This window comes from Carassius carassius, chromosome 22 (genome assembly GCF_963082965.1).
Source record: "Carassius carassius chromosome 22, fCarCar2.1, whole genome shotgun sequence".
NCBI lineage: Eukaryota > Metazoa > Chordata > Actinopteri > Cypriniformes > Cyprinidae > Carassius > Carassius carassius.
In genome coordinates this window covers 31,077,107-31,098,071 of record NC_081776.1, presented here as the reverse complement: position 1 = coordinate 31,098,071, position 20,965 = coordinate 31,077,107, and the positions used below count along the sequence as shown (strand labels likewise).

Below are 20,965 nucleotides of genomic sequence, written 5' to 3'. Positions count from 1 at the left end.
CTTCTTTCTACCACGATGTTTCATTTTCATATTCATATTCTGACTGCTTAGAACCTACTTTCTTAACAAATAGAATTCTAATTTGCTTATAAGGGTCAAATTATTTAAGAGGCCCGAAACATCCCATTTAGTAACGCTACCATCTCTTTTGCCTCTAGGCCCAATACCAATAGCCTACCAATTTATAGCCTACATTTGAAATTAATTTGATAAAAAAACAATACATTGTGATAACGTCTTATACAAGAATGACACTCTATGTATGACCTGAACCATTTGAGTACCATCCCAGAAAACCCGACCCAGTTTTCCAGTCTCTCAAGTAGTATGTTATGATTGACAGTGTCAAATGCAGCACTGAGATCTAGCAATACCAGTACTGATATTTTGCCAGAGTCAGAATTTAAGCAAATATAATTTATTATCTTAATGAGTGCTGTCTCTGTGCTGTGATGCGGTCGAAAATTGAACATTTTCCAGGTATCCATTTGAGTTTAAGTATTTGTTCAGCTGACTAAAACACCTTTTCTATAATTTTGCCTATAAAAGGAAGATTAGATATTCGTCTATAATTGCCCAAAATGGTGTTATTAAGATTGCTCTTTTTCAGGAGGGGCTTAACAACTGCAGTTTTCAGGGAGTTTAGAAATGTCCAAGAAACAAGTAAGGCATTTAACTCTTCTAAGAGATCTACTTCTAAACAATTTAGCACACTTGTGAAAAAAGATGTGGGAAGTGTGTCAAGATAGCTGGTTGACGATTTTAGGTGATGCACAATTTCTTCCAAAATTTTGCTATCAATTGCTTCAAAAATAGACAGTATCTTTTTGATATTGTGGCCTAATCTGTCTGACCTCTGCATTACTTGAGGATGTGCTAATCGCCTTCCTGAAATTGATGTTCTTCTCAAAAAAGAAGTAAGCAAACTCATTGCATTTGCTGTCTGAGAGCGTTTCACTGGGAATCTGACTTGGGGGGGTTTGTCAGTCTCTCAACAGTGGCAAAAAGAGTACGAGTGTTATTTAAGTTACTGTTTATAAGGTTTGAGAATAAATTTTGTCTAGCTGTGGCTAGTTTCACATTAAAAGCGTCTTCCGCCACATCCGCTCGGCTTTTCTGCATTGTCTTTTCATAGTCTGAACTGCTGTTGATCTTCTCCAAATTAATTTTTGTCTGTTTGTTTTCTTACTGACTATTATTGGAGCAATATCATCAATAACATTCTTAATTTTTGAGTTAAAGAAATCAAGGAGAATATCAACAGAGTCTGCAGAAATGCTTGGTGTTAAAGATATAGCCTCAATAAATAGTACATGTAACGAATTAAACCTTAATAATCATCGGGAAGAAGGAGGCGGGAACCGGCGGACAATCAAATGGAACTTTAATAATCAAAAATAAACACAAAACAGCGCACCAGCCCCTCACGGACGACTGGTGCGCTCAAATAAAAACCAAAACACAACTAAACGCCCAGGTCTGGTCCTCTCTCGTCCTTCACTGTCGTCGCTCCAATTTTATATCCTTCCATCTCCTACTTGGGACTCGAGACCGGCAGTGGGTCGCAGGTGTCACTAATTTCCCAATCACTCCACCGGCCTCACTCCTTGTTCCCACGTCCCTCGGCCCCGCCCAACTCTCCACAGTACACTTGTGTTCTTGTTTATGCATCTCCTTCTGACAGAGACATATCTAGATTCTTTGGTGGCAGAGATCAATATATCAAAGAAAATACAGAAGTGATCAGATAGTGCTACGTCCTTGATAACAATGGATGAAATGTTTAGACCCCTACTGATGATTAGATCCAGAGTGGGTCCATGCACATGCTGAATCTGGTCAAAGGTGTTTAGAACCGTGGTCATTTCTTTTGTAGTTTTGCTTTCTGCATTATCTATGTGAATATTAAAATCCCCTGCAATAGCAAAACAGTCAAACTCTGAGGAAATCATTGATAACATTTCTGTGACTGGCTGGAGAGTATTTTGGAGGCCTGTAACTAATAATAAACAGAATGCGTGGAGCACCTTTCAGCACAATCCCTAGATATTCAAAAGACAAGTACTGACCAAATGACACTTGCTTGCATTGATAGACATCTTTAAATAGAGCAGCTACACCCCCACCTCTCCTAACAGTCCTGCAGACACTCATGAAATTAAAGTTAGGATGGGCTGCTTCATTTAAGACTGTTGCACTGCAGCTGTCTTCTAGCCATGTTTCATTTAGAAACAAAAAATCCAGATTGTTTGTGATTATAAAGTCATTGATTAGAAATGATTTGTGTTTTAGTGTGCGAATGTTTAAAAATGCTAACTTGATGGCAGTGCTTTTAGTCTTTACATCGATCTTAGTTTGATGCATAATAGGCCACAGATTAGATTAGTTTGCCCTTCGGCTTGAAAAGGCTTTAGACTTTCAATCTCGTGATAAAACTGAAATAGAGAAAGCTACAGGCACACTGGGTTCCCACTTGTTCTGTAAACATTTGTGAATGTTGCTGCTATTATAGCGGGGACCCGACACATATCACTGAGAGCTGCTATCAGTTGTTTTTGGTTCACCTTCAGCAGATTGAGGGTTTGGGCCCTGGCGTTGTGGCAGTGGTCGAAGAGCTCTCATAGGAGCAGGGCCCACGGGCTTTGTTGGTTGGGGGGGCCCGCTGTTTTTTTGTAGATATCTGCGGGCTTGCAGTGAATGAGTGTGAGTTTTGTCCCAGCATACACCAATTCCTCCATTTTCTGTGAAAAGCACAGAAGTGGAGATGCTGGAGAGAGGGATAATGTGTCTGGTGAGATGGGCTGTGTCTCTGGTGTTTCCGGTGGCTGTGATATGTTGTCCTGACTTCCCTGGCTGTTTTCCAGAAAGTTGTCCTTGGGTGCTGAATCTTGTAACTGTTTTGATACATCACAGTCAGTCTGTGAGGTGATAGTGATAGTGTCCCTGAGCAGTGCTTGTTGTGTCTGCATGGTATTATCAGTGTCCTTGTGAGATATGTCAACCACATGATGACTCGGACCTGGTGTGTGTGTGCTGAATGGATTGACACACTCTGCTGAAGGATGTTGGAGGGCGAAGTAGATATTGTCCTTAAGCACTCTAGCACCAAGTTTATCTGGGTGAAGGCCATCTGGTTTAAAATAGTTGTCTATGGCCCCAGAAAAGATTGAAGTTGTCGATGAAATTCACTCCTTTTATATTACAAGATCTTTGTAGCCATGTGTTCAGCCCAAGCATCCGTGAAAACATATTTTATCCCCTTGCTGGAAGTAGATCCATGGTGATTTGACTGGGCTCATAAAGATCAACCGTGACTTGACTTTGTTCAGGCAGATCAACTGTGACTTTACTTTGTTCAGGAAGATCAACTGCGAATTGACTTTGTTCATGACGATCAACCGTGACTTGACTTTGTTCATGACGATCAACCGTGACTTGACTTTGTTCAGGAAGATCAACCGTGACTTGACTTTGTTCACGAAGTTTAACTGTGGTTTTACTTGACTCATGGGTGTTAAGGGTGAATTGACTGGACTCTGGAATGTCAACGGGGACCTGACTGGACTCCGGAAGAGCAACAGGGACCTGACTGGACTCTGGAAGAGCAACTGGGACCTGACCTGACCCTGGAAGATCAACTGTGACTGCCATCTTGTGCAGTGGCTTTGGGTTGGCGGCCATCTTGTGCAGTAGCACTGGGCTGGTGGCCATCTTGTGCAGTGGTGCTGGGCTGGCAGCCATTTTGTGCAGTGGTCCTGCTCGAGATCTGATAACAGTCTTGCAGTGTCCATACCTGCCCAGTGTCATTCAGGAAACCCGCTGGATCCTGGTTTGACTGTTTATTCGGTTATGTTGGAGGTGTCGAGACTACAGAGTTGAGGATCCAAATGCAGGCTTTATTATAGAGAATGGTCAAACAGGCAGTAATCAAAGAACAGCGTCAAGAATGTCAAAGGATATCAAAAATCAGAAACAGTCCAAGGCAGGGCAGGCAGCAAAACAATCAATAAACCAGATAAACAGTCAAGGTAAAAAACCAGGAGTCAAGGCAAAGCAAAGAAACACGGATACAGGAAACAGGGTACAGGCTAAACAATAATCAGCAAAGTGTGTGTGAATATGTGCAACCTTTATAGTGCGAGACTGATGAGGTGATGAGAGACAGGTGATTGCAATTGATGAGTCCTGGCAAAGGATTATGGGAAATGGAGTCCAGGGTGAAGTGACAAGAGTCTGGAATGGAGTGCTCTCTAATGAAGCTTACAGGCACTCCAGCTAGAGATCGTGACAAACAGTATACAAGTGCCATGACAAGTCTAAGTTAGTCTAGTACAGAACACATAGTCAGGATTTCTTTTCTCTCAAGAATATGATAGACAAGAAAACAAAAGGTAAGTGCTAGTATTAGACCTATCCAAACTAACTTTTCCAAAGGGATACTGGCTTTAATCCAAACTGACACATTTCATTCATTAATAAAAGCGATCCCTGGACATTGAACTCTTGACCTTTGCATTTTGAGCATCATGCACTACTGATAAACTCAGAACTGCATTATATTTTATTAATTACTTTCATGGCGTCTGATACACAGAAAAGAGGAACGAAATAGCTGAGAATCTCATCAGAAAAAAACAGGATAAGTTAAAACTGATCATCTTTGTTTTTCTGTATTGATACTCTTCAGCTGTTGTCGTTTCATAGCTCAGAAATAACAACATGCTAATCTGTGCGTGATAGTATGATGCAAAGACAGAAAGCATTTTATCTGCTGTCACATGATTTCCAGTATACAGTCGCTGATTGTGAAAGTAAAACCTTGTGTTAAATAGTGTTTATGCTCAGTAGCGTATCAGAGCGAATAAGCAGAGAGAGTGAGAGACCGGAGACAATCCCCTGAGTCTCTCTGACCAATCAGCATTAAAGGGCTGGACATAGAGGTGTGTAAAATATAAGTGCAGAATATCATGAACACACACAACACACAACTCAGATCCAGCTGCTGCAAGGAAAGAGATATTTAGTCAATTTATAACAAATGAAAACAATATATATTTGTTTATAGCATTTTTAAAAAAGTATATATTTTATACAGGAAGATTGCAAGATGCGTCGCTGTGCTTCTGTTTCGCCGCGTGTAAATGATGGATGTCAGTCTAAACCTGTTCCTGTGAAGAGACAACGAAAGTCTGGCGATGAGACGCCAATGAAAAGAACGGCTCAAGATGAAGCATCTGCATCGGTTTCAGGTAGACTTCTGTTCGCAAAACGAAGAAGATCTGTAGCAGCGGATAAACAGATGCAAACATTTAAAGTTTTTACATTTCCTAAAAATTTAACTTGTGTTCACATATTTACATCAAGTTCTGACAGCCATACATAATACCTAAAGAAGTCATTTTTAAGTAATTTTTGCTTCCCTGTAGCTATTTTATTAACGTTTTTGACATTATTTCTTTAAATTATTTGCACTCTCATGAAAATTGGTTTTAATCAAAGCTAAAATACAGGCACTTTTGACAACAGCACAAACACCACAGCACACGTACAGGTACCAGAAAAGACAAGCAGTTAAAATAGAATTATGTATTCAATAAAACATGAAGGCAGCTTCATATCACGGCAGATGTATTGGGCTTACAGTGATATCTAGTGGCTTGGAGGCAGCATAATGCAATCATCATAATCTCAAACTCAAGTGTATATATACACTTACATACTAATTTCATATTCTCTCTCTCTCTCTCTCTATCTATATATATATATATATATATATATATATATACGGGTACTGGTCATATATAATTAGAATATCATATAATTAGAATATCATCAAAAAGTAGATTTATTTCACTAATTCCATTCAAAAAGTGAAACTTGTATATTATGTTCATTCATTACACACAGTGATATATTTCAAATGTTTATTTCTTTTAATTTTGATGATTATAACTGACAACTAAGGAAAATCCCAAATTCAGTATCTCAGAAAATTAGAATATAACTTAAGACCAATACAAAGAAAAGATTTGTAGAAATCTTGGCCAACTGAAAAGTATAAAAATGAAAAGTATGAGCATGTACAGCACTCAATACTTAGTTGGGGCTCCTTTTGCCTGAATTCCTACAGCAATGCGGCGTGGCATGGAGTCGATCAGTCTGTGACACTGCTCAGGTGTTATGAGAGCCCAGGTTGCTCTGATAGTGGCCTTCAGCTCTTCTGCATTCTTGGGTCTGGCATATCGCATCTTCCTCTTCACAATATCCCATAGATTTTCTATGGAATTAAGGTCAGGCGAGTTTACTGGCCAATTAAGAACAGGAATACCATGGTCCTTAAACCAGGTACTGGTAGCTTTGGCACTGTGTGCAGATGCCAAGTCCTTTTGGAAAATGAAATCTACATCTCCATAAAGTTGGTCAGCAGTGCTCTAAAACTTCCTGGTTTACGGCTGTGTTGACCTTGGAGCTCAGAAAACACAGTGGACCAACACCAGCACATGACATTGCAACCCAAACCATCACTGACTCTGGAAACTTTACACTGGACCTCAAGCAACATGGATTGTGTACCTCTCCTCTCTTCCTCCAGACTCCGGGACCCTGATTTCCAAAGGAAATGCAAAATTTACTTTCATCAAAGAACATAACCTTGGACCACTCAGCAGCAGTCCAGTCCTTTTTGTCTTTAGATGCTTCTGACACTGTCTGTTGTTCAAGAGTGGCTTGACACAAGGAATGCGACAGCTGAAACCCATGTCTTGCATACGTCTTTTGAGTTTTCCTCATCATCTGCCCCAATTATTAGTGGAGTACCTCAAGGCTCTATTCTGGGGCCGCTTCTTTTTAACTTATATATGCGCCCTTTGGGGGATATTATCAGGAATACACAATGTCTCTTTTCATTGATATGCTGATGATACACAGTTGTACCTCCCGCTAAAAGCTGGTGATTCCATTCAACCATTGCTGGAATGTGTCTCTGATATAAAAAAAATTGGTTATCAAATAACTTTCTCCAACTCAATGAGAACAAAACAGAAATTATTGGTTTTGGTCCCCCAAAAATAAGAAAGGATATTATTAAGGAGCTGGGCAATCACTTCACCTGGGCGTTATCATAGATTCAGAATTATGTTTGTCCAAACAAATTAATTCTGTCATGAGGAACAGCGTTTACCAATTACGTGTCATCTCCTAACTTAAATAGTTTTTGTCTTTTCAGGATTTGGAGAAGGTTATATATCCTTTTATCACTTCTCGTTTAGATTACTGTAATTCACTGTACTCAGGTCTTCCTCAGTCATCGCTTTCACGCCTCCAGTTGGTACAAAATGCAGCTGCAAGGCTGCTGACTGGGGCAAAGAAATATGACCATGTCACTCCAATTTTAGCTTCTCTTCACTGGCTTCCAGTCCATTTTAGGGTTCAGTTTAAGATTCTGTTGTTTGTTTCTAAAGCTCTTAACAATCAAGCTCCATGTTATCTTAAAGATCTTATCATCCCTTTGTCATCTACCAGACTTTTAAGATCTGCTGACAGGGCTCTTTAATCTGTCCCTCGTTCCTGTATGAAAACTAAGGGTGACAGAGCCTTTTCAGTCACTGCCCCCCGTCTGTGGAACCAATTGCCTCTAGACTGCCGCCTTGGACCTTACATTACCATTTTTAAATCGAGGTTGAAAACATATCTTTTCTCCTTAGCATTTTAATTTCACTTCATTGCTGTTTTATTGTATTATATGTCTTGTTTGTTCTTTTCTGTTTCCTCTTACTTTTAATTTGATTTTACATTGTTCAGCACTTTGGATAGCTTTGCTATGTTTAATGTGCTATATAAATAAAATTTACTTACTTTGCGTAGTGGTTCTTGAAGCACTGACTCCAGCTGCAGTCCACTCTTTGTGAATCTCCCACACATTTTTGAATGGGTTTTGTTTCACAATCTTCTCCAGGGTACGGTTATCCCTATTGCTTGTACACTTTTTTCTACCACATCTTTTCCTTCCCTTCGCCTCTCGGACACAGAGCTCTGTGAACAGCCAGCCTCTTTTGCAATGACCTAATGTGTCTTGCCCTCCTTGTGGAAGGTGTCAATGGTCATCTTTTGGACAACAGCCAAGTCAACAGTCTTCCCCATGATTGTGTAGCTTACAGAACTAGACTGAGAGACCATTTAAAGGCCTTTGCAGGTGTTTTGAGTTAATTAGCTGATTTAGAGTGTGGCACCAGGTGTCTTAAATATTGAACCTTTTCACAATATTCTAATTTTCTGAGATACTGAATTTGGGATTTTCCTTAGTTGTCAAATATAAGCATCAAAATTAAAAGAAATACACATGAAATATACCAGTCTGTGTGGAATTAGTGAAATAAATCAACTTTTTGTTGACATTCTAATTATGTGGGATGAGGTGGGACGAGGTGGCCGAGTGGTTAAGGCGATGGACTGCTTATCCATTGTGCTCTGCACGTGTGCGTTTGAATCCCATCCTTGTCGTTCATTGTAGTTAACTATGGTTGTTAATGTGCTCTGCACATTTGGTGGGGTGGTGTTGGCACAGTAGATAAGACACATTCCTTTGGTGTGAGAGACCCGGTTTTGAATCCACTGTGAGACACCAATGTGTCTCTGAGCAAGACACTTAACTCCGTGTTGCTCTTGGAGGAAGATCCAGGTAAGGGGTGCAGTCCGGCGGCAGCACGTGCTCCCCTCTCCAGTCTGGGGTGCGAGGGGCGGCGGCTTCTTCTAGTGGCCGCATCCTTCTCGTTGGCCACGGCACTTGCAGGGGATTGACGGCCCGGCATCCTGGACCGACGGCCGTGTAAACGGGTGCGGTTCTCATCCGGATCACGGGTCTGGCAGCTCACGTCTCTGGGAGTCCCTCAACACATCCTTCCTGGACCCACGAGGACACCAGTGTGCATGCACGGGGAAGAGACCAGTCTCCTGAGGAGATGTGCGTTGTGCTTTTAAACAGCGGCATTGATGAGGTTCCATTTCCTTCAGGTGTGCCCCATCACATGCTGCCAGCCCTGGCTCATCCAGCGCCCCTCCTCTCTCACACACCCACTCCTGTCGGGAGCCTGGTGAAGGGTGGCAATGATAACCAGGGAGGAGGCAGCTGACTTGTCACAATATATATATATATATATATATATATATATATATATATATATATATATATATATATAAATATATGTGTGTGTATGTATATATATATATATGTGTGTATGTATACAGATACACACACACACACATACTGTGTAATGTGCTAATAAAATATCAGTTTGTGATCCAAGGAGATTTAGGATCTTCCTGTGGAAGCTCATTTCTGCCGCAGAATAATTATTATTTTTTTAAGTTAATTACAACTTTATAACTCACAATTCTGACATTTTTCATGTGATTTATAAAGTCAGAGCTGCATTATATAAATTCACAATTGCAAGTTATAAAGTCAAAATTTAATATATAAATGGGGAATGAATTGTATCGAGTTTATATCTGAGAAAAAATCTGAATTGAAATATATAGACACAATTAGCTTAATAAGTTGTTTGTAAGCACCTGTATACCCTGGCACAAAGAAAGAAAGGATGAATCGCATAAAATGTGGAACCTTTAAGTGATTTTAATTAGGAAAATTTAAAAATGGCCAAGCCACCAACTTTAAAATTTTTGACTGACTTGTACTTTTCAATCCACCTCAAGTTTTTTACACTGAAGTTCTTCAAGGGTGTAAAGCAGGGTACGCGGACCACTAGTGGTCCGTGGCATAATTGCAGGGGGTCCGTAGGGTCAATACAAAAAAATAACAAATAAATTAATTATAATAATATATTTTTTTTTATTAACTGACACTTTATTTGATCTAATATTGACAACAATATTATTACAAAAATCAGGTTCAAGTTAGTTTAAGTGCATTTTCATATTTGCCGCCATTTTTAATCATTCACGGGAAAGTGAAAGTGACATGACGTACAGCCAAGTATGGTGATCCATACTCAGAATTCATGCTCTGCATTTAATCCATCCAAAGTGCACACACACAGCAGTGAACATGCACACACACACACACACTGTGAACACACACCCGGAGCAGTGAGCAGCCATTTATGTTGCAGCACCCGGGTAGCAGTTGGGGGTTCAGTGCCTTGCTCAAGGGCACCTCAGTCATGGTATTGCTGGCCTGAGACTTGAACCCACAACCTTAGGGTTAGGAGTCAAACTCTCTAACCACAAACCAGTGCAAATTTCACATTTAACATTGAATGTATAACTTTACATTCAGATGGACCTTTATTAATATATGTAAATTAATATACTATTGAAGGTCAAGGCATTGAAGCATTACTTTTTCATTTTTTTCATGTTGTTAAAATACTGACCAGTAAAAAAAGCAACACAAAAGTATTTTTATGTAAATCCTTGTTGACCAGTTAAATTCGGCTACAACAAATGGGAGTAAAATGTTTAAATACTGTTTTATATAATGGAATATGTTTCACAAGTCAATGTTATTGTGTTTGTGTAATTTTAATGTAAACGAAAAAAAAAATCATATTTTAGTTGCCAGTTATTATTAATAAAGTATAAATTATTTGGACTTAGTTAAATACTAATTTTTAAAATGTGATGGGAATGAAAAATAGTGGATGGATAATGGGAGTGTTAGTAGTGACAGTGGGGTTGGGTTGGAGGGGAGGTGAGGGGTAGAACTGGGGTTCACTAGGATGGTTTGATATATGATAGGGGTCCAGTGCTCAAAAAAGGTTGAGAACCACTGGTTTAAAGTGTGCACATGTGTTGGCAGTGAGGATGGATAAACCAGTGTGCTTCATTGACACGGACTCAGCTGGGAAGCTGTGTGTGCAGCAGTCAGCTCTTCAGATCCTGGAGCAGATCCAGCAGCCGGTGGTGGTGGTGGCTGTGGTGGGGCTCTACCGCACCGGGAAGTCCTACCTGATGAACCGCCTCGCTGGGAAGCAAACAGGTTAGCGCTCACCGCAAAAATCATGCAGTTCAAGTGAATGACATTACAGGCACTAAAGTCACTGTCATCCTCAGGGTTTGCACTGGGCAGCACAATTGAGTCCAAGACGAAGGGTATCTGGATGTGGTGTGTGTCCCATCCCACTAAAGCAGGAACCACTCTAGTGCTGCTGGACACAGAGGGACTCGGAGACGTGGATAAGGTGATCTAACACGAAAACACAACTAGCATCACAACTAGCATCATGGATTCAAGAATACTTTCACTCTCAGAGCAGAGATAACCATATTCATATAAAAGTTTAATGAGTGTTTCCTCTGTGCAGTTTTTCAAAGCTGAAAGACTAAGATAAGGTGCTTCTATATCAGAGCACCTGAAACTGAAATCAAGGATTTAAAGTTTTTGCAAAGAATGCAAGTGCTTCATGAAGGCACGAACAATTAAAACCATTAAATGAATGAAGATGGAGAATGTGAGCTTCTGAATAAAAGTCCTAGTTAGAAAACCTATCAGGTGATGCTGATAATGAAATAAAAGCGTTCTCTCTCACAGGGTGACCCAAAGCATGACACCAACATCTTCAGTCTGGCTGTGTTACTCAGCAGCACTCTGGTCTACAACAGTCGAGGGACGATTGACAACAAGGCTGTCATGGATCTACAGTATCCTTCTGAACATTTATAGATACCTGTGCATTACTCAGACAAACTATTTTCCCATACTAAGAATAAATGCACAGGACAAGCAGAAATAGATAACAATAGTCTCCATGAATTCAAAAATTTAGAACTTTTTTAATTATTGCAGGTTTGCGTAAAGAGTTGTATTCCCTGTGCAACTTGATGCAATGAATAATACAGAATACTCTGTATGCTGCTGTGCATCCACACATATTGCAAAACCCAACTCTAAACACATTATTTAGCTTTCGTTCCCTAAAAAGGAACTGAATACCATGTAGTGCCTTGCAAATTCAGCCACATTGTTACATAATATTTAACGTGATAACATAATTGCATTATTTTTCTGTCATGGGTTAAGTGTAGACGTGATCATAAGTCATACTGAAAAGTATTGGTATTTGGAATTTGTTTATTACTTCATGGAATGACACTTATGTTTAGTTAGACTATGCATAATGAGTAGTTGTCGCTTTGTGTTGATGCCTGAACAAAATGTCAGATATGTCACTGAACTATCAGAGTGCATCAAGGTCAAATCATCAGATGAGGATGCTGATGATTCAAGCGAGTTTGTTAAGTTCTTCCCTAGTTTCATCTGGGCTGTAAGGGACTTCACACTGGAGCTAAAGATCGATGGCAAAGATGTAACAGAGGATGAATATCTAGAGTTTGCTCTAAAGCTGAAACCTGGTAATTTACAAATACTGCAAAAGGTTATTTTAAGAGTCCTCATAATCACTATCACAACTATTTCTTGTTACTGCACTGAATTGTTGTGATATTTAAGCTTACTAATTCCCATGTCTCAGTATTTTATGTCCAGTCAAATTTGTATCCAGTAGCTCAACCAGCTACACTCCTAAAACAGACATGCTCTTTTCTAGAACTAAGAGCAGCTAGAGAATGTGCTCATCTTTTCTAGGCACTTCAAGAAGTGTGATGGAGTACAACTTTCCCAGGGAATGCATCCAAAAATTCTTCCCTTCCAGGAAGTGCTTCACTTTCCCTTTTCCAACCACCCCAGAAAATATGTCTCGCCTGGGGAGCTTGGATTCTGCTGACATTTCCTCTGAGTTCTTGAAGGTCACAGATCATTTCTGCCAGTTTGTCTCTCATGACAGCTGTGTGAAGAGGCTGAAAGATGGACACACAGTCACTGGAAGAGGTGATTTTAAACAACATTTGAAGAGTTTGAGAGTTTGCACTTGCATACAGAAAACCATCTATCAATACCTTTATATCTCAGTGTTTGATCTCTTTCTTTCTCTGAAGTTCTGGGTCATCTGGCAAAAACATATGTGGACACCATCTCAAGTGGGGCTGTGCCATGTCTGGAGAACGCTGTAATAGCAATGGCAATGATTGAGAATGAGGCTGCAGTGAAGGAGGGCCTTCAGGTTTACCAAAGTGGAATGGAGAAGCTGAAGGGCTCATTCCCTCTGGAACTGAAGGATGTGTCCTCAAAACACCAACATCTTAGCAGCATGGCAACACAAGCCTTCATGAAGCGTTCTTTCAGGGACACTGATGGGAAGTACCTGAAATCCCTAGAGGTAGGCAGTGTCAATTCATTTAGGATGATGGTTAACCACGATCACAAACTCACCAGTCTGATGCTAGTCAGAGGATGTAGGTAAACAAATACATGTTTTGCCTGATGCCTACTGCTTGCTTATGACAAAAGTGTAGTTTATTTAGTCTTTTCCCATACAACTTGCTAACAGCAGTGATAGACAGAAATCAGAAGGTCTTCGATGACGTGCCTACTGCTCCTATCATTCTCGAGCCTTCAGTTTGACCTATCCTAGCCATAGATTTACTGTAACAAAAGCCTCCTCACAGTTTACTAGTCATAATGATTTCAGAAGAGTTTAGGATAAATCATATATAACAATGTATTATTAGTCAGGTCAAAGTGTATCATGTCAATTACTTAATGAAACAATTAGAGACCAATTTAGAAAGGATAGTGCAATTGGGAATCACATTGTAAACGTGTGGCAACCTTGCTCCTGCACAGACACTTCCCTTAAATACTCAGACCAGACAACAAAGAAATCTTCAAATCAGTTATACAAATATAATGGTCATTTTGATTCAATAGGTTCCTGTGGTCACATAAGGGTCAAACCTGGTTGGAGTTAAACATTCTCAAAGACCCCTAAAGGAGGACACACCCCCTTCTCAGCAGAACACAATGCTACAAAAGTTCTTAATCTTTTTTTTATATGATACTTACACATGAAGTGGAAAAAACAAAATATTTTCAAAAGATATAACATGGCATATGGATATTCTTGCTTTAGGGGGAGAAGAGTGAGAGTCAGAGGCAAGAAAAGGGAGAGTAGAGGGAGGAAGGAGGTCGTAAATGATCAAGGAAATAGGTGTTGTTTACACTCCTTGAATCTCTTTTCCAGATCAGTTTTATTGTTTATTGCATGGCAGAATGGTATCTGTTTTCTGTGAGTTCCTGAGTTTGGGAGGTTAATTTCGTAAGGAAATAATTTAATTCCTTTCAACCTTCCCTTTTTAAATGGGAACTTGCACTGCATTCTCTAGAAGACACTATGGGGAACATATACCCACCCCAACATGCTGAAGGGATGAGAGATTCATTGACTGAGACAAAAGTCAACGTCTCTAAAGGAGCCCCATCCTTAAGGTACACTCCAGCGGCTGACGTAACTTCCCTACAGCCAAAGCCCATGCTACATACCTACTCAGAGAAAGTCCCAGCTTGGACCCTTCCTCCCTTCTTTGCAGTCAGAAAAGAGTCAGAAAAGAAACTTAGTCCACAGGCAGAGGTCAAGGGCCTGGTATTCCTGTGCCTCAGCATGATAACTCTCTGAAGCAAAAGGATGTCTATGTCCTGCATTCAAGACAGCTTCCCAAGGAGGGAAGGTACACTTGGGAGGCACCTGAAATCCCTAGAGGTAGGCAGTGTCAATTAATTTAGGATGATGGTTAACCATTGACTCGGAAACACTGGGCACCCAGCTGATAAAAAAATTATGTTTCTGAATGCATTAAGCACAAATGTTACAGATAGATGAAATGTTCTCTGATTCATTATAAAATGGAGAATGTCTCAGGTTAAACATGTAATCCCCTAGAAGACACTTCGAGGAATGGCTCTGGTGTGACTAGTAACTAAACCTAGAGTCTAAAGGCTTGACATTAGCTGGCAGCAGCCTACAACGTCTCTACTGGTGTGACCTTGAGTATAAAAAGGGCTGAAGAACTATAAAAAAAACTGTAGAACACGTCATCTGTTTGTTGTCTGAAGCAGTGGTTCCCAACCTTTTTCTACTCGCGGCCCACACAACCAAACACATATGTTTGCGCGGCCCACTGCAAAAAAATGAACTGACCCCACTATTATTAAGTTAAGTTAATTAAGTTAAGTTAATTTAGTACTCAAAAGCTAGATTGTTAACTGTTTTGGTACACAAATATATGCTAAATGCATTCAGGATGAATTTGAAACATATTTCCAAAAGAAAACCAATTAGAGCTTGATCAAAAAGTTGTAACATATATAGAACAGACTTAAGTCAAAATAATCACAATAGTAAAGCTGTAACAAAATTTATAGACTTATAATATATAAATAAATAAAAATAAATAAATCCCGTGTCCAGGGACTTTTTTCCTTTCTTTTTTTTGCCATGCATGCGTTGTTGATAAAGCTCATTAATTGTAGCGGTGCCTCAGGTGTTGAAATAGATTTGTTATACATTATACAGGTTCACACATAATCCGTTTGCAGTGTGTATACAGTATGTGTGAGCTGTGCAGAAGCAGCAGCGCATTATTGTAATGCGAAAAGCACATTAAAATAATGCACGAGCGCGAATCTCTGTTCGCACGCAGATTTCCTTTGCTCTTTTACAAAGCAGACATGCTTGCTCAGAAAACGCTGCTCTCGTCTGGAGAGAGTGCAAGCACTTAAAACGTGTCTCCTCTCTCTTATACTGCGTCCTGTGCACTCACAAATCTCTCTATGCTCATGTTCTAGATATTAATTATTTTCGCACGTTTTTATCTCTAGCCTTTTACAGAGTGAGAATGCTCTGATTCGTTAACATGGGCTCGGACAAAAGGCGCATCACAGACAGTGTGTGAACCTGGAGTAGGCATATTCCCAGTCTGTTCTGTGCTCGCGCTAGGCGCTGCATTCTGATTGGATCATTGGATAGTATACTGCGGAAGGTCAGGGCGGCGGAAAATCCTACTATAAAGAGATTTAGAAATCGCGCACACTCAAATCGTTATTTTATGGCGATTTCGATTAATCACACAGCCCTAGAAATGAACAGAAAATAACTCGGGCTAGCACCGTTCAGCAAAACGGGAAAACCAGATCCAGGCAGAGCTCGGCAGCGGGTAGACAGTCAGCAGAGCAAGCAGTCAGGAGGAAACATGCTGAAAGCCATTTATGCATGTTTGAATGCGTTGTTCTGTAGCATATGCAGCAAAAATATCTAAGATAAATTGGTGGTTTATTCTTAAACCACTCAGCGAGCTCAAATAGTAGAAGCATAGTAACAGTTTAGTATTTATTTTTTGTTATTTCATTATATATATGAAATGATGTTGTTATGACTTAGACATTTTTACATATATTAACAATATTATTATTTATTTTAAAAGTAATTGGCGGCCCACAGGTTGAAAACCACTGGTCTGATGGATACATGCACAGGACTACCTGAAGCATGGCAAGGTGACTTGTCCCCCTTTTAAGGGAACCATTGTTACATCCGTAACCTTAGACCTGTAAGGATCCACCCGCTGGCCCAATTAGCAGAATCCAGCGCCTGGTCGAAGGTTTAATGCGTATTCTGTCTTTTACTTGTGCTTCTGAATTTATCAGAGTTTAGTGTAAATTTATTCTAGCTCCGTGTTCAAATTGACTCCAGTTTTAAGTGATCACTGAATTTATACAATGTTTCTATTTAAAAACTGATCACAAAGATTGAATATGTATCAATTTTGATATTTGATTATTCCAGACTCACTATACTTTCAATTATCCATTCACTGGAGACCTAATGTCTCTTTTAAGTCTCACGCTAGCTTCACGTGGATCTTACGATCACAAACTTGCCAGTCTCACCATGAGCCTAATGACTCAGAATTGCTTCCAAAGAAGAGGCCTCAGCAGCACAACTCTCTGTAGCGAGAGGAAGCCTAGCAATGATCCAAATTAGAGGCAATAGCCAAGGAGGCTCATGAAGAGGCTAGCAAATTGACACTTACTGTCAGACGACTCTAACCCCCAATTTCCACCAGATGCGTAACGGCTGCGTTACGGCTCTGGCATGCCGGCGGAGTCAATAGGTTTCCATTAAAGTCAATGAGTGTATTTCCACTGAATGCGTTACAGCTGCGTTCCGACTCCGACGATCCGCAGCCCTCCGGAGCAGATACGCAGAGCTTCTATTTTTGCCGGATGCCGGAGCGCTCAGCAGCACTACAGGGCAGAGTACGCAGGACAGGAAGTCGAGTGACAAAACAGAACAGCCAGAAACAAAATAAAAGATCCGTTTAATTTTCAAAATAAAATACACCGCGCTCATATTTCCCTACACTACACCTTGAAAACGTCATAATGGGCGGACACAGGCTTGTTGAAGTTTTAACCCCGTTGACACGATGGATGAAGAAATGAAAAGAGAAAAGAAAAGAGTTCTATCCTATACTCCTTCGGATGGAAAACTGTTCCTGGTTTGGTAGTTCTGTATAGAAACTACATATCGCGCGATCACACCAGAATTCGCGAGATTACATGGGGCATCGTGACGTCAGCTGTCAGTCATGACCGCAGCCGTTCCGCAACAAATACGGACCTGGTGGGTATTGACGGACGACGGAACACGGAGCTGTCACGCAGCGGAGCCGTTCCGCAGCCGTTACGCATCTGGTGGAAATTGGGGGTGAGGATGAAGGCCTTGTCATGACACTCTCTTAAGGCAAGGGAGGGCTTAACAAAGTTCTACATTAAGGATAGCTTACAAGCATGCTCTCAGAGCCTAGCAACTCAAAGTTCTATCTAGACGGAGCTTTAGGGAGCAGAAGCCTCAGACAGACACCTCTATAGTGAGGGGATTCCTGATGCCTCCATTATAAAAGCAGTGGCCAAAGAGGCTCAGAGAGAACCTAATGACTCTGAACTCCATGGACAGAGTATGACATCTCTATAGTATAAGAGTAGCCCTAACGCTCTTCGATATATGGGATAGCTTCCAATGAGACCCAGATAGCCTAACAACTTTGAACTGGAGCCAAGCGGAGCTTGGAGGGGTGGAGTACTTTGCAAAATGACTCTCCATAGTGAGAGGAGGCCTAACAATGCTCCAATGCCTCACCTGATAAGTATTTACAGTCAGTTTCCTGTGCTGAACCATCAGAAGGCAGATTTGAACATTAATGAAATACTGCCAAAATATTATAGCAGCCCCCAGGGCTCGATGTAAATATGTTTATAGCCTCTAACGCACACCACCTGGCCTCAACAGCTCATATACCTTTCTATTACTGACATGCTCATTATGTTTTTAGGAAAAGATTAATAAACTCTTTGATGAATACCTGTGCCAAAACAAACAAGCTTCAAAGAAACGATGTGAGGAAATCCTGTCATCCCTCTCTGCACCAATGATGGAAAAACTCAAGAAGGGCTTCTATGCCAAACCTGGTGCCTATGATCTCTTCTGCAAAGATCTGGAGGACATTGGGAAGAAATATAACAGCCAGGCCAAAAAAGAAGTCAAGGTTATCCTCATAATAGACAACATCACAAGACATGACCACTTTTATCCTCCCCGTCTTTGCCATAATTATCAAATTTTTTGTCAATAGGCTGAAGAGGTCCTAGAGGAGTTCCTGAAGCAGAAGTCTGTGGATTCTAAAGCCATTCTGCAGGCCGACAAGAAACTGACTGAGAAGGAGAAAAAGATTAAAGGTAAGAACTGGAAGTAATAAAACACGGTTTCAAATTCTTCCTAGGTTCCTTTTGAAAAATGGTGCTCAAGGGTTTAGGAAAGTACTTGTGCGAGTGTTTCTGCAAGTGGTTTGCGATAGCTAACCTGATCGCAAAATATTCAGCAGCACTTAAATCAATACAGCCTAAAGTTACCTTGAAGAATGTCAGCACCCTCATTTGTTTAGTAACATATTTGTTATTTTGTTGGAGGTTTGAAAGTGTATGGCACATACAATAACATTACTATTGAAATATTTCATATACCAAACTTCAAAGTCATCGACACCACTATATTTATTCTCATAGTTAACATTTGTCTCTACGGTTATTCGATTTATGGTTTTGGACTGCCGTCTTGAACTCTACATGGAGCTTCTTGACCAGTGGGTTACCAGTTTTAAATCAAATAGAGCCCTTAAATATATCATTGTTTGAGTCTCTTCTCTTTCTCTGAAATGTCTGTTTTCTTTCAGAGGAAAAAGAGAAAGCTGCCCTCCTGGAGCAGGAAATTAGAGCTAAAGAAGAGAAACAGCGACAACTAGAACAGAAGATGGAAGCAGAGAGACAGAGTAATGAAGAGAGGATGAGACAGATGAAGGACAAGATGGATGAGGAGATGAAGCTTCAGAGAGAGGAGGCTGAGCGTGCCATGGACAGTAAACTGAGGGAGCAGGCTGTTCTGCTGCAGAAGGGCTTCAAGGAGAAGGCAGATGTGATGAGACAAGAGACTGAAGAGTTAAAGAGAAGGAGTGCTGAAGCAGAAACTAACAGAGCTAGAGAGTTTGGAGCGATTTTAGAAAACTTCAACCAGAGACATGAGAAGTTTATGGCTATGATGATGCAGCAGCACAGAGAACACATGATGGCAATGCAGCAGACGAATGCACACTCTTCAGACAGCTGTTGCACCATGTGAAATGCCTTGACTCAATGATCCTCATTGAACAGCCATGGTTTACAATGAATTTATAATAGCTAAGGGGTGTTGATATGTGCGACGCAAAGCAGAAACCCCCTTAGCTGTTATAAATTCACTTGTAAACAATGCTTCACTGGGCTTATTGCTTTTATAAAATGGTTATTCTATATATGTAGTAAGGTTTCACAAAATAAAACGGCAAGTAAAGTGCAATGATATTAATAAAAATATTGTTCTTTCGCCAAACAATGTAGTTCCTCAGAAACAGTTGTTGTTGTTGCAACAAAGTGGTTGCCAAGCAACACATAAATGTAATCAAAGGTGTATGTTTGTAGAGTAATTTACAACAGCTTCGAATACTGCTCAACCAATCACAATCTAGTACTGGAACTATCGGTTTTATAATAAATTCTTCATGTGTTTTTATTCATGCATTACACTGCTCTCTGGAATAAATGATTTTTCTTGTTCAGTCGCACCATCCAGTGGTTTGTGGTCCCCTGATAACAACCAATAAAACTGTGGTAATGTACCTCTCATCCAGGTACAGTATCTAAAGGAAGCACTTCTTCATGTTTCTCATATCACACCACAGAATTGCTTTCTTAACTGATTTGAACACAAACATGCCATCTTGTGTCTTGATGTTAATGTTTGTATTGAAAATAAAATAGGAGAATGTCAATAATAATATTACTGTAATATTGATTTAGTGTTCGTCTTGTTGCGAGGCTGATTGTTTTGTAATTGATTGTCTTTTCCCTTGGCAGATAATATAAAGATAAGATTCAACTCCAAAAATTCATGTTCATGTAATTATTTATATCGAACAGTGGCTATGAGGGTTATTTGTAGTAACTATCATAGCTAAAGAGCCATATTAAAAAGAATCCTAACAGAATAACATGCTAACATACTGTAGCACATGACAACAAGGCTCTGTTGACTTAAAAAAGGCATCTATTGTAAACTGTAGCGAATATCAAAACATTTTTTGGTAATTTCTGTGCAGATACCAAACATCATTTAAACTCATTTTGGAAAACAAATTTAAGATTTGTAGTAATAAAAAAAGTGTTTCATTTATTTCATAATGACGGACAAACAAAAAGATGGAAAAGTTAAGCATAAGATATTGTTGGAATTGGCATAAACCAAGATTTGAATTACACTAAATGACGTTTTTAGACCACATTTATTGGGGCCACCTTTATACTTCCAAAAAACTAGGGTAGGGAATTGGACATCAGATCCAATTCTGGAATCGGATACATGCTGTAAAATAAAAAATTTGCAGGACTTTCTGATTTCTGGCAACAAAAACAGAAATCAGACGCTAAAAAGCTGTGTAGTATTTAAATAAAGCTATAATGTTG

The 20,965-nt window shown here is 40.0% G+C and overlaps 1 protein-coding gene and 1 non-coding gene across 2 annotated transcripts; both read left to right on the top strand.

Annotated features, from left to right (window-relative positions):
- The first annotated feature begins 8,417 nt into the window (after positions 1–8,417).
- Positions 8,418–8,499, top strand: trnas-gcu (transfer RNA serine (anticodon GCU)). Its single transcript has one exon. It is a non-coding gene; the product is annotated as a tRNA-Ser (tRNA).
- Positions 8,500–10,824: 2,325 nt separating this feature from the next.
- LOC132099285 (guanylate-binding protein 4-like) lies at positions 10,825–19,586 on the top strand. Its single transcript, XM_059505717.1, has 9 exons — positions 10,825–10,999; positions 11,074–11,201; positions 11,552–11,661; positions 12,182–12,372; positions 12,605–12,847; positions 12,955–13,235; positions 18,247–18,459; positions 18,547–18,649; positions 19,144–19,586. Exons 1-9 carry the CDS (start codon positions 10,825–10,827, stop codon positions 19,584–19,586), a joined length of 1,887 nt encoding a protein of 628 aa, XP_059361700.1.
- The last annotated feature ends 1,379 nt before the right edge of the window (positions 19,587–20,965 follow it).

Coding starts and splice junctions, on each gene's coding strand:
- LOC132099285 (XM_059505717.1), top strand. CDS start 10,825: ATGGATAAACCAGTGTGCTTCATTGACACGGACTCAGCTGGGAAGCTG. Junction 12,848..12,954: donor ACACACAGTCACTGGAAGAG/GTGATTTTAAAC, acceptor CTTTCTCTGAAG/TTCTGGGTCATCTGGCAAAA. Junction 13,236..18,246: donor AGTACCTGAAATCCCTAGAG/GTAGGCAGTGTC, acceptor TTATGTTTTTAG/GAAAAGATTAATAAACTCTT.